The sequence below is a fragment of the Paramisgurnus dabryanus genome, chromosome 15 (genome assembly GCF_030506205.2).
Source record: "Paramisgurnus dabryanus chromosome 15, PD_genome_1.1, whole genome shotgun sequence".
Taxonomy (NCBI): Eukaryota; Metazoa; Chordata; class Actinopteri; order Cypriniformes; family Cobitidae; genus Paramisgurnus; species Paramisgurnus dabryanus.
In genome coordinates this window covers 15,360,716-15,382,295 of record NC_133351.1, presented here as the reverse complement: position 1 = coordinate 15,382,295, position 21,580 = coordinate 15,360,716, and the positions used below count along the sequence as shown (strand labels likewise).

The 21,580-nt window shown below is 38.4% G+C and overlaps 1 protein-coding gene and 1 long non-coding RNA gene across 5 annotated transcripts in view; one reads left to right on the top strand and one right to left on the bottom strand.

The window, feature by feature from the left end:
- Window positions 1-326: 326 nt before the first annotated feature.
- On the bottom strand, window positions 327-3,672 carry LOC135733052 (uncharacterized). The gene is made up of 3 exons (XR_010526876.1): window positions 2,671-3,672; window positions 2,433-2,548; window positions 327-443 (listed from the first exon to the last, which is right to left on the bottom strand). It is a non-coding gene; the product is annotated as an uncharacterized lncRNA (long non-coding RNA).
- Window positions 3,673-4,384: 712 nt separating this feature from the next.
- Window positions 4,385-21,580, top strand: part of dachd (dachshund d) — a 116,604-nt gene continuing 99,408 nt past the window's right edge. For 2 of the 4 annotated variants that reach the window (XM_065251768.2, XM_065251767.2), the window contains exon 1: window positions 4,387-5,162. In XM_065251768.2, coding sequence (XP_065107840.1) covers window positions 4,600-5,162 — 563 coding nt within the window. In that variant the 5' untranslated portion in view covers window positions 4,387-4,599. Of the gene's footprint in view, window positions 5,163-21,580 lie in introns of all 4 variants that reach the window. The other 2 variants (XM_065251766.2, XM_065251765.2) reach the window with 2 other exon arrangements.

The window sequence follows — 21,580 nt, the reverse complement described above, 5'->3', positions numbered from 1 at the left end:
TTTCGCAAAGAAGACGTGTTGTGGCTTTTAATTTCTTTTTATTATTACCCACTTGTAAACTGCTGTTAAATGTTCTTTTTTGTTAATATAGTATGTGTATTAAATCTATATTCATTGAGTTGAATCAAGAATCGAGTATAAAAACCTACCTGAGAACCGGAATCGAAAATTTAAGCGTGAATCGGAATCGAATCGATCTGGAACATCTGAATCATGACCCAGCCCTATTTATATGCGAATGAAATATATGCAATAAATTAAATATATGCACAAAATGCAATAACATTAGCTGTACCAAATCAGTCAGACTCGGGTGTGCCTCATACATCTTGAAAAGTGAAGCCGCTGACTCTTTGACGTAGACAGTTGATCGCCCCCTGGTGGCTGGTTGCAGTAAAAATCATAAATCCCGCCCTCTCCATGCAAACGAACAGGACTTGGCTCTAAATAAAAAAAAAAACATTTACACTTCCAATAAAATTAACTGAAAGATGGTTTTGGTCCTTTAACGTAGTTGTTATCACCCTGATATATGTTCAGTTGTTTATTTTCATTTTAACTAGAAATTTATACTTATGAATTGGGCATGCAAGCTTTTGGGCGGAAGTTTGATACAGCGGCTCCGCCTCTGGCTCTACTGACGTGCATGCCCTGGCTCCAAACCGGCGTTTTAACGTAACATGGTATCGCTCATGGTCGGACATTTTTGGCCTCAATTCATTACAATAGAAGGAAGCGACTTCACGTCGTCCATCTATTTTTACAGTCTATGATCAGACTGCGCTTTAAACAAGCATTTGTATCAAGTATTTTTCTGTAAAGTGCATAGCAGTACTAAAGGGATACTCCAGCCAAATATCAAAATTACTTCATGATTTACTCACCCTCAAGCAATCTGAGATACATATCTTGTTTAGCAAATGGTGCTTTTTGTGCATTTTGCGTTTCATGCGAATTTGCGTCTGACGCTGAGTTGAAAAATGTGAACTTTGGCGGATTTTTGTGCCGCGTTAACCAATCAGGAGCCTGCTTGCTGTTGTGGCAGCAGCCCCGCCTGGAGTCACTCATTCAACATGGAGGAACGCTTGATAAGCGAATTTCGCCTCTAACGCGCGTCAAATGCTTGCTTTTTTTGCGTGTCTACTTCACTCTAGACGCGCGAATGCATTCAAAATGTTCAAGCTGCAAACTAAACGTGGTACACACGGCTGGTGTGAACCCACAGTAAAAAATGTATTCATCCTTAAAAGAAGTAATCCACACGGCTCCAAGGGGATAATAAATGTCTTCTTTGGGTAATCAATGCGATTTTATCAAAAATATCCATATTTCAAACTATAATAACTAGCTTCTGGTAGTGTTGTAGTCAAGACCACCTAAACCGAAACCAAGTCATGACCAAGACCACGACAGGCCGAGACCGAGACAAGACCAAGACTTTAAAAGGTCGAGACCAAGTCAAGACCAAGACAGGCCGAGACCAAGACCATTGCATGTCACTGCATTAAAACACTTATGATAAAATGTGGAATATGCATATGATAAGGCACTTCTTGTCTGTGTGTGTGTGTGTGTGTGTGTGTGTGTGTGTGTGTGTATGCTATCAGAGAAGTTGATAAAATAATCAAAGGCATTGCAGATCTGTGGGAATTTATCTTTGTCTATAAGCAAATAAAAGTGAACAAACACTTAAGAGCTGAAATCAACTTAACCATTGATCTGAACTGTCTTTCCATGACTTGCCATCCACTTAACACAATGCAGGTGTTTTTAGTAATAAAATTAGAAAAATTGTCATTGAGAGAAACTTAAACAATGCTTATAAAATGTCAACATCATATGCCAAACCTGAATAAACTGCATAAAATTAATGATAAAAAATAAATTAGTGATGCGCCATCAGTTGTGGTCTTGACCGGTCTTGAAATAAAATTCTGAGTCCTCTTTGTCTGAGACCGAGACGAGCAGTCGATTCCAAGACGAGACCAAGATCTTTAAAAAGTTGTCTTGAAATAATGTTGTCTTCCGGTAAAATAACACAGCTTCCGGTAATTGCGCCATCTTGGTCTCTGATCTTGGAGTTTTAGAGTAAGCGTTCGTTGCCATAGGTACATTACACAATAACTCTCCCTGATCCCTGTTTTCTATCGTTAGAAGAGCAAGGACATTTACTAAAATAACTCCAAATGTGTTCATCTGAAAGATGATGGACATATGTTTCTCGGATGACTTGAGGGTGAGTAAATCATTGGGTAATTTTAATAATGGCTAAAGTATCCCTTAACCGTACAACGCGCTTTAAAAGTAAGAATAATTGTTTAAACAAGGAGGTTTCTCCAAGGTTCTTTATATTTTCCCTCTGAATTAGTCTACACATTATTATGTGTGACCCTGTACTCAAGGTGGACATGCATTGAATGCAATTTACATACTGTTGACCTGAACCTCTTGATTATTGTTGGCTTGACCTTCTCTCAGGTGGACCGTGTTATCTCTCCATTTCATGTACTGCAGCATTTCTTTCAATCCTGGCACGATGAATAATGACCTAATGTAGAATAACAAAAAATTCTTCTGTTCTTGCAGTGAAACTTGTATTTATTCAGTACATAAAGATCAAAGGCATTGGGTAATGCATCCAATAATTGAACGTTCAAGGTTAGAATGTACCGTAATGCAACTGCATCGAGCATTTCTCCGCATGGTGCATCCTGCTGTTTGTCTATTGAAAGGCTGTTGTTTTAATGGAAGTTTGATTCATCAGGCCCACCCAGCTCATTAGGAGACTCTGAATCTAAGACATCATAGAAGTCCTGTGGCGTTCGTGGATGCCTTTTTGTCTTATCATCATTCTTCTGTAAACGGATGTCTGCCAGCGGTTCTGTGTGTGGAATTTTATGGCCATCATTTGCAGTTAACCCCATGCTAACATGAAAAATAGTTGGCAAACTATCATGACATTCATTGTTTTTAATGAAATCTTAATATGATGCATATTTAAGCAAAGGTTAGCAACATAAAGGGCAGCTGGGTTGTCTGGCTTTGAATTTTAAGCGGATATTGATTTTTACACTACATGCTACCTCCGTGTCTGAATGACAATTCTGAAATGCTCTTCTGCTTATCTTGAAGAAGATCAAATCTGACTAGTTCCATAGTAATAAGTTCTTAAACTCTGAGGGATGGTTTCCCAGACAGGGATTATCTTAAAACAGGACTATACCTTAGTTTAAATAGGAAATAAATCTAGTTTCAACAAACATGCCTTACTTAAAACATTACTTGTGTGCATTTTGAGGCAAAATAAAGGGCACTGGTGTATTTTAAGATATGTCAGTGCAAGTTGTTTTCAGTTTGGACAGCTCTTACATTTATTTTAGTCTAGGACTAGTCTAATCCCTGTCTGCGAAACCACCCCTGAAAGTTAGGCTTGTTCTGCATGCTTTTGAAAAGTTTTGTTGATCAACATTTGATGCACATTTTTGCTGTTTAAAGAAAAAGCTAAATTGAGAACACGTGTGTTTAAAACATGTATATTTAATTTAGCTTTTTTTGATAAAAGTTTGCAAGGATCAATATTAACTCATGTCTACAGAGATAACAGGCACAGTTGGGCTCTATAGCTTTACTTACAACAGAATTTAGATTTAGACATATTACTTTTACTTGTCTTCAGTTGTAACTTTGTAATATTGACTGTACTTTTTGCAGTTGAAATGAAACTTTAATTCAATATGACCATTAGCAAAACATTATGTAGTCCTGATCAGATCATTGATTAATGCACAATGTAAAATAGCTGTAATACAGTAGTATCTGATTATAATATATATATATATACATTATTATGATAAAGTAGTAGCCTAATGACGTTTCTGTTTAAAAAAAGTAATTGCCTTTTGTTTTGTATTTTAAACGATTATCTTAAAAAAAAATGTACAATATAGTATTTACTTGTATCTTTTTAATGCATCTATATATCTATTTTTTTAATTAAATGTTGAATTAAAAATAAACTGTGCATTTCTAACATAACGAACCAAAATGAATAAATGCTGTACAAAAGGTAATGTTCATTGTAGATTGATGATAGGTTTCCAATTTGAATTGTCTAATGTTAACGTTTTGAAGACGAAGTGTGCGCGTAAAATAACAAACAAAAACATTTTACACCACATTTTAAAAGAGGATGCTGCATCTTTACGTGTACAAAATAACTTAATAAAGTTTAGTTTACTGTAGTATTGTTAAAAGTGCGGCAGACTTGTAAATGTTCTGCACGCAGTTGCACTGATAGTCGCGCTCTAGGGTCGCATTAGATCCTGCATGTCTCCGTTTCAAAGAGCTGATAGTGGCTCCTCCCTCTCTGTACCTTGTGACAACAACAACTCATCCACAGAGCAGAGCCACACTTTTCTGCTCATTTTCTTCCTGTCATTCTCTCTCAATCTTCCACAGAGCCCTAATTTCAATCCGACACCGCTCTGCATCCGTTCGCGCATCGGCGGGGCGCACTTCGGTGGATTTCTTCTTCTTTGCGTTACTTTTACGTACCGGCTCTCGTTTCAAACTGAACTTATTTTATAGGCGAAGAACACCATGGCCGTACCGGCTGCTCTGATCCCCCCGTCTCTGGTCCAGCCGTGTCCGATCTCAGCAACTTCTTCATCATCTTCATCAGCATCCTCATCATCCTCCTCCGCGACCGCAGCATCATCATGCTCGCCCTCGGCCACTTCTGCGTCTCCCTCGCAGTCGGCGACCCAGAATCTGTTTCGCTCGGATCTGCTCAACGCCAACAGCAGCATCCCTCTGCCGGGGAAGCCCGTGTACTCTACCCCGTCCCCTGTTGAAAACACTCCGCAAAATAATGAGTGTCGGATGGTGGAGCTCAGGGGTGCCAAGGTGGCCTCGTTCACAGTGGACGGACACGAGCTCATCTGTCTGCCCCAGGCGTTTGACCTGTTTCTCAAACACCTGGTCGGAGGACTGCACACCGTCTACACCAAACTCAAGCGGCTCGAGATCACGCCGGTGGTGTGTAACGTGGAGCAGGTCCGCATCCTGCGGGGACTGGGAGCCATCCAGCCCGGGGTTAACCGCTGCAAACTCATCTCCAGAAAAGACTTTGAGACCCTCTACAACGATTGCACTAATGCCAGGTGAGAGACTAGATCGTGCACATGTCTTTATAAGTAGGCTACATTTAAAAATAAAATGTGCATAGATAAGACATGAATTGGACATGTTGGTTACATTACTGTGTTAGGAACCAATATAATTACTTTGCAATTGACCTAATTAGAGTAATACGTGTATCAAATGAAAAGCTTCATCTATACAGTTCTTTAACGTCATCAAAGTTTCATATCATAAAACAAAGAAATTGTTAAATAAAAACTTTAAATAGTTTCTACTGCTAAATAAAGCAAATTGTAAAGTTTGTTTAAAGATAACGATAGTTGCTACTGACAAACTAAACTTTTTTTCGACGGTACAAAGTCAATATATTGCAAGTAAGCATCAAGAGAAAATTGTTGGAGGGTTACAATAAATATAAATAAAATGTATTAATATGTATAAGTCATTATTTTAATTACTTGAATAATTAATGTATACATTTGTGATAGCTGATTAAAAATGCTAGAAATGCAGTGTATGCATAGCCTGAGAGCTTTTAACTACTTACATGTTTGCTGTTTTGAAGCTTAATAGTTAATCATATTAATTAAGTCTCTGTATTTGATCATGATGAAAACAATATTATGCTAATAAAATATTACTTTAACTAGTCAGTTTTTAACATTTTATTTTAGACTTAAATATGTATGCTTATCAGAATCATAATTGTAGATGTTCTCATTTATTAGTCATCTGTCTAGGCATAAATCTATTTCTGTTTTTTTCTTGCTCTGGGGAAAAATCAAATCATAGTCAATAAGTGCTTGTATACTTAATGACAGAAGTAATGCAGTGCTTGAAGGTACAAAATCACACAGGAAACAATTACTGCTTGTAACATCGGTGAATAATTCACCCTGAAACTTTAATGTCACCCTTTAGTGATCAAGAGAATGGGCCCAATAATTACTAGAAAAAGTAAGCTAATTTTAAAAATGTCAGGATGTTGACAGTTCGTCTGAAAACATAAAACGCCCTGCATGCAGCAAATTGAGTGCAAGTGTTGTACAATGCAATATGCTTTTGCCAAATAATGAGGAACTTCAGAGCGATGAAAACCGAGAACTAAAAAGTTATTCATTAACGTCACTTTATAATTAAAAAGTATCACGGATCACTTGGCTAATTGCTTATAATTTTAATCAGACCATAAGTACTGAATATACACACTACATTTAGAAATTAAAAATGAACCTATTTGGATTTGAGAATGTAATCTGCACAATTTTAGCAGATCTTGTTTAAATATTTTTATTTTAGACTGTTCACATTTTAACTTTGCACTAAACATTAAGATAAAATGAAAGAAAACACTTGTACACTCACACCTATTTGTATCATTATTTTCTAATGCATGCATGTTTTGGACGAGTGATACTTTTATTTACTGAGAATCTGGAATGAAAATTATTTTTATGTCACTTTTTATATCTATTTAAAACATCTTCTTAATTTTAATATTTAAAAAGTTTATTGTAAAGTATAGGGGTTATATATGTTATTTTCTATATCAGTGTTACATTTGAATGCTTTATCAAAGCAACATTTTTTTTCCAAAAAAGTACACTTATGTGAATCATCCAAATATTTATCTGCATCTGAACAACAGGACGTTGCAGTGTGTGTGTGTCATCTAGCAGCAGTGCTAATAGAGCGATCTTACCATGCTGTCTCTGCAAGCCCCTTCTGGGCCTGCGTCTGTACTTAGTCCGGTCCCCCTCCCCGTGCCGACCGTCCCGGCGTCCTCAGGTGATCGAGTGTGTGGTTTGAACTCCGGGGCTGGGAGAGAGAGTGGTCAGTGATGGGGTTAAAGGATAATGCAGTGCTACACATTGCTTTAATGACGCTAAAGTGCTGGCCTATTACTAGTGCATACTGTAGAGGGGCCTGTAATTGTCTGTGAAAGCACCTGGTATTGCTGGTGTTATGCTGAAATCAATCATCTCCTCCATGTCTGCTTCCCATTTGGAGGATTACATCATTTGTATGGACAAAGGTATCTGCCGAGATGGAAAACAAACATATGGGCGTGACTTATGGTCTTATTTACAGTGTGGATTTAATGTATCTACATCTGTTTTGGTTCTCTGTACGGAGAAGGTCAGGTCACCGAGTCGTAACTCTTGCGTGGATGTGACTCAGTGTGCCGCTGCATGCTTAGATGTTGAACGTTAAAGATAGATCGTAGCATAAGCAGTCTAATTTTTATGATACAATGTTATCTCTCGAGGGGGAGGATGTTACTTTGCTCACCATGTGAACCTTTGCATGGATGTGTACAGCACAGCACTTTACGCAGACTGCATGCGCAAGCGATCTCACTTTTCCAGCGTGCGGCCCAACTTGAGTGTTAATAATCCTCTTTGCAACGGGATAATAGGGGCCTTACATCTTTGTCCGCTCACTTTAAAAGAATTCCCTGTTAAGTCAAGTTAGATCCGCCCCATTCCCCCTTTATAAGAGGACGTTCTCCGCTGGTACCCCCTTGTTCTCCCGGGGACCCTCGGCCCAGATTAATGCGCACCGTCTGCTGGACGGATACAGGGCTGTAATCTCTCTGCTTTCATAGGAGTTATGACTCTGCTCTGTGAGAAGCAATACTTTTAGCTACTTGTTTTCCTTTCAATTTTGTCCGTGTGGGACGGTATGGCTCTTGCCACCTGGTGACACTTGAACTCTCAGGAAAGGTTAATAAAACATTAAGGTTGTGGGATTGGAGGTAGATGCTGAGGCAGCTGTTATATCGGATGGTTTGTCAGGCTTTGTACGGCTCACACAGCAATGCAGCAAATAATTGACAGGCGTTTTTAGCAATTTAAAGCTTAATAGATGCATCTGAATGCAAATTTATATTTGAAGATTCTTTCACAGTTATTGTATTACCATACACTGTAAAAACTGGTGCTGAAGCTATTTCTTAAAAATTACTTTTTTGAGTCAGTAATATTAAAATAATTTTTTCGCTTAATCAAAACTAGTTCTGAATTTTCACAGTATATACAAGTGTACGCTCTATCAGTTTAGTGTTAATGTTCAACTTAACTTCAATAGCCTGTTCATTAAACCAATTATTATTTAATTTATTTCAATCATAATATTATATCAATCATTTTGGATTCACACTTGATCCACAAGAGCATCACGTTTGTCAAAATATTTTTGTTTGTGCACGATACAAACTGCCATATTTACAGAGAGGCGTCATTATTTTGTTTAGCACTCTGGGGTGCGTCTTAACACACAGTGGCAGATTTTATCGCGCTTTTTTCCCCCCTCTCGCTCTCTTTGCAGTGCTCTTCTGATATATTTGTTTTCGACAAGGCACGGATGTGTTTACAGGTACTCATGGGAAATCTTTGGATCGAATTCAAATCATTCCCAGTCAGAGTGGGTGCTAAGATACCCGTCACCCAGCAACCACATCCAAGAGGGAGCCGGGGCGATAATAACTTCAAAAAACAGAGAGACAGATGCTGATTAGGATGAAAGAGTTAGGGGGGACATGGGGGGGTGGGTGGAATGCATGTTAAAAGGCTTGTTAAATCACAGATTCATTGTAGCACTTTCTTACAAATCATATATGTGATTCTATATCCCCTGCATGTGCACGGAGCAGACGGATCAGAAATGAAGCAGGTGAACAATTGCATTTAATTTTTTCCCGCCATTGTGAATCATTCAAGCTCTGCTTGATAGGATTAGCCACGTGTGTTCATATTAACTGTGCGCTTGGCATCCTTTGCCAATGTAGAAGAAGACAGTAGAACCATACAGAGTTTGATATTAACATGATAGCTGCATGCAGAGAAGCTTTTTGTTTAATTTAAAGTGTTTTTTTTGGACAAAAACGCTTAAACGACAAATATCGCCGTTCTGCTGAGAAAAATAAAAAAAACCTGCGTTCTTGAATTTACTGCATTGCGTGTTTACACCGCTTAAGTCTTTACCACATACTTATGCTTCTGACCTGCATATTCAATTTAATTTATATAGCTGCTACATGTCATACTAACTGAGATGATGGCAGATATTCATGATTCTCAGAACAGGTTGCAGTGACCAAACCGAGTGATGGCGTGAGTCATCAATCACTCTTGAATCAAACAAGTGTAAGCCTGTCAAATCATTTGCATATTCTGTATTTCGTAGCACCAACTGCATTAAATGAGACAGGACCGGGACACTAACCGCTCTGTAGCGGCACCTCAGATGAATTGTTGGTAGAAAAAGCAAGCTCTCCCATCTCTGGCACGTCTTTAGCCACCATCCCTTCCACATTACAGCATATTTAGGAAGCAGTGTGCAGATCGCTGATGCCCGCACAGGGACGTTAACCACAACTGACACAAGTTAGAGGGAGCAGATGAGATTTCTTGATTGGAGAGCGATTTCAGGCCTAAGCTCGGCTCTGTCTAATATGGTCACATAAAGAAATTGATTTTCCCCTGAAATTAATTAATTTTTCATATAGCCCAAAGCCGGAGCTTATAAGAGAGTATACTTTCTTGTTTCCTATTTTCCTGCCTTTTTTTAAGAATTATTGCCTAATCATATTAATTCTTTTGCCCTTAGGATAAAAAGATGATTGTACAAATGCATTCAGAAATATGTATCACTGAGTATTTATGATTAAATTATGCAAATAACTCCGCTCTCATCTTTCGCAGCCCCAGATTGTCTAATTAGGATTGATATGCCGAGTAGATGTTCGGGAATCTGAATACAAGCATGTCCAAAGAGCAGAAAATTGAAAATGACAAGGCCGGAATCCTTAAAAAGTATTTTTTCACTGTCTAATTCAGCGTAGCCGTATCAGGAGTTAATTTTCCCCGGCTTCATTTTCGTGTCGAAGCCGTCAGGAAAAAGAATACTTAAGGGAAGCAATTTCATATGGGATTCCAGAAATTTCCTTTTCTCGTTTTTTCTCCCGTTTCAAGATACTATCCAATGGCAAATCTCCTTGTGTATATAAACTTTTCCATGTTATCATGAAAATATCTGTGCTGTTTGAACTTAACAGCCTCATTTTTTCCTGATTGTAAATCTACCCTTGGAAGAGTGATATTTACTCTGTACTATAAAGGAAGGAATGCCATGATGGATGTTTACAAGCTATGTGGTTTTGAAAAAATAAAAAAATACAAAACAAAAGCTGGATGTTTAAGTGCAGGTGTGGTGGAGGCCAGTCAGCAGTGTTGGTGACTGCAGTGAAGGACAGGTGACCACTGAGATCTGCAGGCTGTTTTCATTTAGGTCAGAACAAGCAACACTTTACAGCGCAATGAGAGCACCATGAGTCTATTAAAGAATAACAAAGGACTCCGGAGAGCTTAAGATTCTTTTCCTTGGACAAAATAAATAGCACTCACTATTAAATTCACTTCAAGCTTTCCTGCGAGAATGAATTATATTATTATAATACCTTATAATAAAACTGCTACCAGAATTCTGTCATAAATTATATATTATGAAATGTATGAATAGTCCTTGAAATATTCTTAACAAGGCATGCTAAAAGATATTTCTTGTTTGTGTTTATTATGGAGCACCAAAACAACAGTAATTTTCTATTCAGTTTTATCATGAATGAGAGAAAAAAAGATTGTTTTTTATTTAAATTCCTTTCTAAGCATTGGTTTTCCTCCACACCTCCAAAAGTATCTCATAAGTTGTGATTTTTATCTAATCTTTACCTGGCCCACATCTAATGACACTTGAGAAAATAGACCTCAATACGAGCTTGATGTTTGTATTTTTTACAAGAGAGCTGAGACTTCAGGCCTCGCTTATGAAGCTGTAATCCTAACGGACCACACGGAAACCTTATCAAGTCAATTTAGCAAAATTGAATTATAATAGAAAATCCAAATATCGGTGCTTGTGCCACTGAGGATCCCATATGCTGCAGCAGGCTGCAGTTGTTTCATGTTGATGTGTTTATGTCTCATTCTCTCCATATTTTGACGGAGATGCAAAAAGCATCTTTTCAAATATATTTTTTGGCAAAGTCATTGTTGCTTTTAGTTTGATTGCTTTTTTAAAATAATGTAAGTGTCAACAGTTCTTTTTAACTAAAATGTGCATTATGTGTTAATTCCAAATAAAAACCATTTTCTTCTGCCACACTGGCCTGGTTTTGATAGCAAAGCAAACAGTTACTGTATCAGACCTTGTGCTTTTATAGTGTACTGTAGCTCTATCATGTTATTGCAGGGGAATGCAAACTGAAGGCCAACATGCCAACAGTGTCGCGTAATGCAGCCACTTTCTGCAGGAGAAAACACCTCAGAATCTCTTGTTGTTTATTTTAACACATACTGTATACTAGGCACTGCTTAAACATATACAAACGCTACCTTCAATAACTGTAGTATATCGTAGTGATTTTCCTCACAACAATATCTGAAACTGTCCAAAAGTTGTGCTGTATTTCATTATCAGCAAACAAAGGTGTTTCTCCTTTGAAAGAAATCCAGAGCCTCTCACATTGCAGTCGTGCAAGTCCAATGAGACGGCTATTCTGATAACTCTTTCTATGATGCGATGCGCCGCTTTAGTTTCTGCTTCAGACTCAAATGTCATCGTCTTGCTAAGGTTTCTTTAAAAAAAAAAAAAAAATACCCCACCATAGCAAGCTGTGGCACCCGGCTATTATTACTTTCTTCTAAAAGACTGACAGTTTGCTCCAGAGAGACATGACACCCAACTCGTCTGCTGGAGGCGTACCACTGCATTTCCTGTCTGTCCAATCAGATATTTGTAAACTGACGACACCTGGCAGGAGAAGGTAAATGGTGAGCCCAGAGCTGCAGCAGACACAGATATTGTTTTCAAGCCTTTGTGTGGTGGAAAGATACAAGACACAATTACATACTAGGAAACAGATCTGACTACAGAGGAAAACAAAGACTTACACTCTTAAAAATAACGGTGCTAAAATTGTCACAGCGATGAAAGAACCTTTTTATGGTTCCACAAAGAACCTTTCAGTCTTAGTAGGACTATTTCTTTCTTACCTTTTTATAATCTGGAGAATCTTTTTGGCCACACATTTTATGAAACAGAAAGGTTCCTCAGATGTTAAATGGTCTTTATGCACTCTCAGATACAAAAGATAACTTTTAAAATGGTCCAAATTATTTTTTGAAATTGGTACTGTCCCAGTGACAGTTTTTGTATGTTCTTGTACTTTTCTTCTGATATTGTGGATCCATTTACAGTAAAGGCGGGGTGCACAATTTTTGAAAAATGCTTTGGAGAAGAGAGTCGGGCCGAGAAACAAAACATACTCGTAGCCAATCAGCAGTAAGGGGCGTGTCTACTAACTGACATTGTTGCCTTGGTTGCATATGTGTGGGGCAGGTCTATCAAAAGAAGATCCAGATTCTATTGGGGTAGGGGCGTGTTTCTTTAGGTAATTTAAAATATCAACATTTGGTGTGTTCGACTTCATACGGCGCTGCGCAGATCGATCGGCGGCTGACTTGAAGCAGTGCATGCATTTAGTTGAACGAATAAACATTATAAATTAATTTTTATAACAGGAAAAAACTTGTTAATATGCATAAATATGTTATTTTGTGTTGTGTAATAAAATAAAACTAAAAAGAAGCAAAATACCAAACTATATTGGTATTTTATTAATGTAGGCTTGTTTCCCGTTATTTTCGGGCATGCAATATAAGCAGCAATTCAAATATTCGATATAACATGTTTCTGGTTGCAACTTTTTATTAAAATGTTTGTTTTTATCAAATTCACCATCTAATTCACTTCAATCGCGATAAAAAAGGAAACACTGCGCACACCTCACTACGGCAAGCAGCTTCTCCCTCGACTGCAAGCGGCAAACCTTGCAGATCGGTCTGCACAGCGCCGAATGATCTCGAACACACCTATTGGCTTTTAAAGATCATGCACCCCGCCTTTAACCAAAAATGATTATATGGTATTGTGAAGCACTTTTATTTTTAAGTGTGTAGTGGTTTTAGCGTTGTCCCCTTGAAAATTTGTAATAAATTTAAATGAAGGAAAGTGATAGGAAGAATGGTGGTGTATTAAGGAACTGTAAAATACGTTTTAATAACTCTGATCATTTGGGAGAATCTGATTAGAAAGTGTTCATATGAAAAAGGACTTCCTGTTTTACATCCAAGCAGATTTCAGCAAAGTTGTTTAGATTTCCTTTAAAACCTAAACGGGAATGCTTGTGACATTTCTTGCGTCTTTTTCCCAAGCGAAAGATCTAAGATGGAGTTTCTCTTTGCTCTCTGTTTATTCACATTGCTGAGATATTTAATAGATCTTGTTTTGAATATTTTCCCCGCGGGACTGTTTGTTGTCTTTAGCTCTAAGAAAAGATTACATATTTTTATTGGATTGTGAATTTATTTTAAAACAAGATGTCACAAACAGATGATTCATAGAAAATGATTCCCTTGGAAGTTGTGCCTGTTTTCATGTTAGAGCTCTTTTTGAGAAAACACAGCGGGTTCATGACTGTACATACATTTACATATTTACGTTTAATGTGCTTGGGAGAGAATTATGGAATATAAGAGACAATTTATTCGCGTTTCTGATACGATCTCACGTTTAAACGCTGTTGTGAGCTGTGTCTCCATGCAGGCAGCTTACGCTGTGCTAATACAACATTCCCAGCATAATGTGTCTGTCCACATCTATTATTCCACTGTGAAACAGGCAGTGTGATGTCCGTAAACTTCACATATGAATGGGCTCAGCTGAAAAGGAGAATGAATTAAGTCAAGCTGACATCGCATGCCAATAAGCTTTGTTTCATTCCCAATGCAGTATTCATTTGCGGCACAGAAAGATTTATTGCATGATTGACAATTATGAGAGGATGACCTAGTTTTGTGTAATGGAACAAAAATGGTTTTCATGGGATGGAACTGTCAGTCTGTGTATGATGCCAAGCATATAATAAGTAGGTTTTCTCTCTCTTTTTTTGTGTGCGTTTGAAAGAACATTGAATCCTTTTTCTTTCACTCAATATATTTAGTATTAAGTGTCAGCAGTCCCCAAAGACGTCGCCTCCCTTTAAACAAATGCATTCAATTTGCTCCTTAAAGTTATTTTCAATGCGATTTGACGTGGTTCTCCCTGTAGGCAGGCACTTAAGTAACTTTATACGTAAAGGAGGTGTGGTATAACCATTCAATAAGCTACAAACTGTCTCCAGTGCTACTGAAGCTGTCCAGCAGTGGTTTGCTTAACCAGAGCGACTTTCATGGAACTCTGGCTAATATTTCATGATTCACGCATTTTGATCTTACCTTTCTATTAACTGTTTTATTCAGTTGAGTAAAGCTTATTACAGCTGTGAGGAGGGGCCTGGCCCCCACGGGACCGCTGGTTGAGTGGAACCACAAATGGCACAAGCAGGGTTTAGCCAGAAGTTAATATCCTGCAAAATTGTTTCTGAGTAGCTCGGTAGAATACGGATGATTAAATGACACGAGCAGATCAAAAAAACGTTTTCTCTGACTACAAAGTGTTAAGTGCAAGTGCTTTCAAGCGCTGCAGATCTCCCAAGGTTGCCATTAAGTGGAATAGGACTTATTTAATGGGAAAGACTGTCCTGCCGAGGAGGGAGAAGGGAAAGCCGTGCTGAGCGAACAGTGGAGGGCCGGGGACGCTGTACAGAGAGCAGCAGTCGGGGTCAATGCTCTGACAAAACAACAACGGGAAGAGCCACAAAAAGATGTGACTGTCTCTTTATCTTCAGTTAATTTAGAAAACTGGATGATCAGATGGGTCATTCTACTAAACCGTTGCCATTTTTGTTGCTTATTTACAGATATAAGGACAAATTATAATATTAAATTAATGTTTAATGTAAAGTTATCTGGTTATCATCAAAATAAATAAATACATAAATAAACAAATAAATAAAAAAGGCAAAACATTTTAACAAACTTGTAAAAATAGTTGCAAAGTTATTTTTGGAAATACATATTTAAATAATAAGTAGTTTTAATGTCTTTCTTTTTTTGATGGCTAATCCATTAATATTTTTTCCTATGCACATAAAAGTAAATAGTAAAGTTTAGGTTTGTATTAAATTTAATTGTTTAAAGAATAGAATGCATTAATAAAAAATATTAATAATATAAATATAAAAAAAAAAATCAATCTTTATGTAAAAGGTGAAGGCTACAGGTTAATTTTTTTGTTTGTTTTTAAGTCATTCGTCAGGTCAAATGTAGACAATGCACAAGTTTTTGAAACCCTACAAAAATTCCAACTGAAAGAAAAAACAAAGTTTGCCACATTCATAATTTATTGCTCAGATTTTTGGCTCGCTAAGCAAGCTTGCTTGTATTTCTGTGCAGTGACTTGACCTTTTGTCACGGCCAGAGAATTATCCGCGTCTTTCCTCTTTTTGTCATAATGCAGAAAAATTCCTCAAGCTTGAAATTATGGTGAACAAATATGTTCAAAGTTTTCTCGTGTCTTAACTTCCCCGAAAATAAAAATGCAATGTTACCAATTCCAAGAATATAGAATAAGGGTTGTAAAATGGGGTACAAGGATTTAGCGGTTATCAAATGTCCCCTAACTCTTGACCTTTCAAATGTCAGAAAAGGAATGTGATACAAAAGCAAGCCCGCAGATATGATTACATGGATCAAAAGTGACTTTACGCTGCTATCATTGCCATGGCTGTTTAATTGGAGGATATTGAGGAAGCCAGCTAAAACAATACATCATATTTATGTCTTCTGTTTTTAGCATCCGAGCCTTCCAGCATTGTCCTGTTGTGCTGGAAACAGCTCGTAGTTGTTAGGGCATTATGTAATTTTTCCTGATAAAGAAAGCTCTTCCACAGCTGTGTGTCTTGCTAGTCTCACAGTCACATTCCAAACAGTCTAATATTATTCCAAGGGTCATACGGCTCGGAGTGGGGGCCCTTAAATGCGTATGTAAAAGAATAGCGCGTGCTGTCTCGGCTATGATATGTATATTCTATTCTGCCATGGAAGGAGATTTGAGACAGGATAATTAAAGGTATGCTTTTCAAAGGGTCAGGGTCAAGCCAATAGGAATGTCAGAGACTCGCAAGGCTGTGACAGGTCTTTTCAACAGGCCACGCTGGACTGGTGCAGACTGAGATAGCGCAGCGCCCCAGAAAGGGCAAAACGCTGACAGCTCTCCAGCCGCGCCGTCCCGGCAGGAAGGCATCAGTTTGAAAAACAGATAGCGAGTCGAACCGTCGGTGGCGTGGGTTGAGTCGGGACAGATTAGGCGTGGCCGGCAGGTCACCGCGTTCCGAATGCCTGTTCCTGGATTCCGGGACCCTGGAGTGTTATTAAAAAAAGGGGTCGTTTATAATCTCAAACACACACTTACTTCATTAAAGTTAGTTTATGTGGCAAATGCATTAAACTTTAGGTTGCCATCAGGTTGCTATCTGTGGACACAAGTTGACCTTATAATATTCTTATTCCGTTTTAATCTCTATAATTTGAAAGTGAAGTGTTTAAATTTTTATTGATAAAATAATTTAGAAATTTGCTGATATATCAGCCCAGTCTCACGAAATTACGTACCTATATTCACATAATTTTTTATTCTTTTTTGTGATACTGTCACGAATTTCCGTGTTTTTTTATGATCGTATCACAAATTTCTGTTTATGTGTCATTGTCACGTATTGGTTACTCAACTGTTTTGTCCCATTTTCTTACCATTGTCACTTCAGTTTAGGTTTAGATTTACATAAAATGACATCCTTACCCAAACCCAACTCTAACCCTAACGGCAGGGGACAATGGTTTAAAATGTAGAAAATATAAAAAAATTATTCCGATTTTAAACCAATACTTAAAGTGACATCCTAACGCAAACACTAAATCTAACCCTAAACCGAAGCGAAAATGGTTTAAAAAAGGGAAAAGCAGTTGAGTAACCAATACGTGACAATGACACATAAACAGAAATTTGTGATACGATCATGAAAAACATGGAAATATCATGAAAAATAACAAAAAATGACGTGACGTTTTCACACTATCGGCAGATAAAAACAGCAGAGAGTCATGGCCAATATATCCTGTCAATCAAAGGAATTTAGTTAATGCAAGTTAATATAACCACTATTTAAATATTTGTGGCAACAGTCAGCCAGTTACATTTACAGAACCTACCAATCTAAAAAAATTGAGATGTAACAAGTCACTCGAAAATTTTGAGTTGATGTCTGAAATTTAAGTGCAATGGTTTGTCATCCAGTAGCAGTTTAGAGTGTAATATAAAACTTGTCAGTAGTTAAGCAGTTATGTTTGGTCATGATAGAGGTACAGAAATGACACTTAACTTTTAACAGCATAGCTCTGTGAACGCAGCTCACACGTCCCTGTAAATAATCTGTGTGATTCAACACGTTAAGTGAGGATATCAGTGCGTGCACGGAGATAAGACACGCTCACATAACTCTCTCCTTACCTTAAGCGATGACTACTGTCGCACCTGTCATGTCTATAAAAGGAAGCATAGCGCGATACAGCGAGATCTCCGATTGAGATGTGCATGTGTGTGTGATGGCCATGATTTATATGCCATGCCTCGATAAAAAGGATGTCAACTTCATTGCTCTTAAACATATCTGCAGAAGAGAGAAATGTTGACACTAAGCATGCAAATGAGGTTACAGTACACGTGCCCAAACCGAAATGGATCACCTTCACTTTCTCCAGAAAAAAGCAAGCGGACTTTTCCGTGGTTAAGTGGCGACACATTTCAGCCTTTGTTTTAAACTGCTAACTGTATTTAATTTCACGTCTTATCGTCCTAAGCTTTGTCTGTCTGCTCGCTACTCTCGAGTCAAAGCAACCCCTTGAGATAAACTCTGTCAGACTCCGGGTGATTTATTAAATTCTGATTTCTGTGAAGGACTTTAATGGGGTTGGGATGGGGGAATGCATTGCAGGTGGCTGCCTGCTTCAGGCACTGTTTGTTCTCTGATACACCCGGTAAAGGTAGAAGAGCGAGAGAAACAAGTACAAACCTAAGTGGGATTTCCTTCCTTTGTTGTGGCTAAAGCAACCTTCCCCTCTCACGTCCCCCTTTAATTTCAACATTGCAGTTGTTATGAATAACTGCTGCTTGGAATAGGATGGCTTGTAAAACTTTGTGCTATTTATACTGTCCTGCAACCCAGAAGTGTTTTAAAGTGCATGCAAATCCACCGATAGAATCCTAAAAGTGACACTCTATCTAAATTTATTTGGGAAATGTACTGACCTAATCTCGGCCCTATTTGATTAAACTACTTTACATTTATTTATTTTTCAATGCATACTTTGTGAAATGTGTTGGTCAATGTATTGTAAAAGATAATTCCAGATTAGCGTATTTGATTAGCAAGGAATGGATTTAATTTCAAGGTTATGTTCATGTGGCCCTGTCTGTTTTTCAAGCCGTTAATGGCAGGACAGTGCAGACCATAAAAGTGATATGTTACTTATATACCTGTGTGCCTGAGAAAGCATAACACTTCTGAATCTGGATCTAGCATTGCCACCCTTCCTGGTGTCTTTATAGGCTCTCTAACAAATGATGCGTTTCATGTTTATTTGTTTGTGTGGATAAAACATGCTGTATTGCCAAGTACTTATTTCCTCTACTTACTCCGACAAAAGCGTGTAGGGCTGTCACGGGTTTTACCGGAAGCGCTCGGTTAACTTGTCAAGGATCACCTGCTTAGCCGCACTCCCACACTCAGCTCAAAAATGGCACGGCTCCTTTACAGCTGGATCCCCGCGGCCGTCTGCTGTGATCCCCACGTCTCACGTTCTCCATTGTTCTCCGCTCGTCAGCATCTTTTGTCTTTTGCCGTTGATTTGTCTTTTGATCTGCACGAGTGATTTATCTGCATGGGATCAGTTTTCGTGCAACGCTCAACACTCTCCCCCCCCCTTCTGCCCCAGGAAATTTGGAATGGGTCTCGTGTAACCTTGGCAGAACCAAACAAAGCGGTAGAAGCTGATCTTGTTGATTTTAATGCTGCCCCTCCACAACCAAGCTTTCGAAATGTGTTTCTCATCGACCACATTTTAGTTAGTTTTTTTTATAAATTGAGGCCTTTGATAATATTAATAATGTGCTGTCTGTACTGCTATAGCACTTACAACAGGTAAACACAGCTAGAATTGCATTTTAATGATATTTATTTTAAGCATCATCATTAATATATCTTTAAAATGGTGGACAGTGAAGGCACGCAAAACTGCTTAATAAATTTACCCCATTACATTTTTTTTTCTCCGAACCTCTGTGATCCATTTCAAACCTGCAATTCATCCCAAAATCGCTGGGTTCGGTGAAAGACTCTGAAGTCTTGAGATGGCAACAGTTTTTCTTCTGTTTGCTTGGTTAAAAGCATTGTGGGTTGGGGGATTGGAGTTGACAACCCTGAGGGTATTAAAGCTGTTTGCCTTCTCTCTCTCTCTTTTTTTCTCTCTCTGTCTCTCTCTCTACCTCTTTTTTTCCACTCGTCTGCAGCTGTTTGAGTCTCCTCCCGCCAGCTGTCAGTTAGACGTTCTCCGTAAACACCTCCACACACCACCTGCTTCCCACTGGGGAAATAGGTGTATGTTGGAAAAGTTTGAACAATACGGAATGGCGGGCAGGTGGAAAATCTGTATTCAGGTTGTGAGTCCGGGGCCTGACAATGCAGTTAAGTGGCAACTATGTCCAGGAATTGTCAGCGTTACAATAATTTTAATTAGAAGGTCTCTGTTTGAGAAGCTGTACTTGGTCTGTTTTCGAAACGAAAGCTACTTTGATGAATTCGAAAGTTAGACGAGACCCGAATGCATAAGTCGTGGACAGGAAACAGTTGAAGCTGCATCCACATAAATGCAATTGCAGCCTGTTAAAACAGTTTGAAAATAGTTTCCTATTTCTGCAATTGCACCATAATGCTTAAATTTGACAGATGTGTGGGTGCGCGCCGGTGTCTGGTTACTGTCTGAATAAGCAGTAGACCACACATGTATTTTCATCTGTCAATACAAGCAATAAGCACTTTTATGATATCTATTGAAATAGCACAGACGTACTTTATTTAACTTTCCGTCGTCCTTTCAAGACTAAATTCATCACTATCTTGACAGAAATTGTGAAAGCTAATTAAAAAAATGGCCTACAGAAATTCTGATAACCTAAATGTTTCTTCTGACTGCTTGGCCTGTTGAGAGCCTTGCCAACGGGCTCCTTTTACACAGGAAGTTATGAAAGTATTACACACAGATCATTTGCACAATGAAATCCCAGGCCTCTACAATGTTTGTATTTGAATCAACGTAGTTGAAAAATGACCAGCTCAAGGCAAATTTTGCTGCAGTCTGTCAGACGCAGGAATCATTTAAGCATGGGGCTTTTAAGTAGCACGGCTCTTTCTGGGACTCATTTGTTTTGTTGTTTTCTTAATGTAGGATTCGCAATGTACCAAACAGGCAAAAATTGCAACATTCGTACCCAATCGTGTCCCTGGACTTACCCAATGCTTGCGACCACAAACCGATCCCACACTCTTTCTCTATCTAGCATCTCCCTGGTCCTGGTTGAGAAATGTTTTCACCATTACACCACTACCATCAAGTGCTCTGCCAGTCGATCAGTACGGCAATGAAACAAGTTCCACCAGCTGAGATTAAGGAGTGGTTTGATCTTGATAACAGACCTCCAAACTGTCACATGGAATGGAAAACAAAGCATGCGGGTATCTGTGCTGGAGAACGGGGGTGCAGGGTAAAAACAACCCTGAGCCGAGCTCCTGTGCTGCACTCGGGAGCCCCAGGCAACTGTAAGGCATCAAGGCCACCTGGGTGCTTCTTTATTAAAGGATGAAATGAGAGGTCGCACGTTTCAGACCCTCACATAACATCTTCCTGCCGGCGTCCTGTGCTACCTCGCTCTTCACCTCCGCCTGGCTTTTTTGATGGGTTAGCCATGAAAGTGTTTTTCATTAGTCCCTCCGAGGGATCCCGAAATGCTCTTTTGCCAGCAAATCCTAATTTCATTGTCGATAGGTCTGTTAGAAGCATGCCGTGTCTATCGCAGCCTTTTAATTAATGCTTGTAGAGATGTGTACGTGAAGACTTTAACACATTTTATGTTAAGAGATTGTAGATGGGATAAGTGAAAGAACAGCGGAAATATGATAATATTGCAGTTGTTGACAGATTTTTGTGTTGTTTAAAATGCTTATAGAGTTTCTGTGCAATTATTTGTATGTGATACTGTGCAATGTGTTTGTTTTTCTTTCAGACTTGCTTTGAATGTTGGCCGCTTTAACCTAATAATAGTAATGTGAAAATGTAAATGAACATATACGTATATTATGACATGAAAGTTTTGATGCAATGAA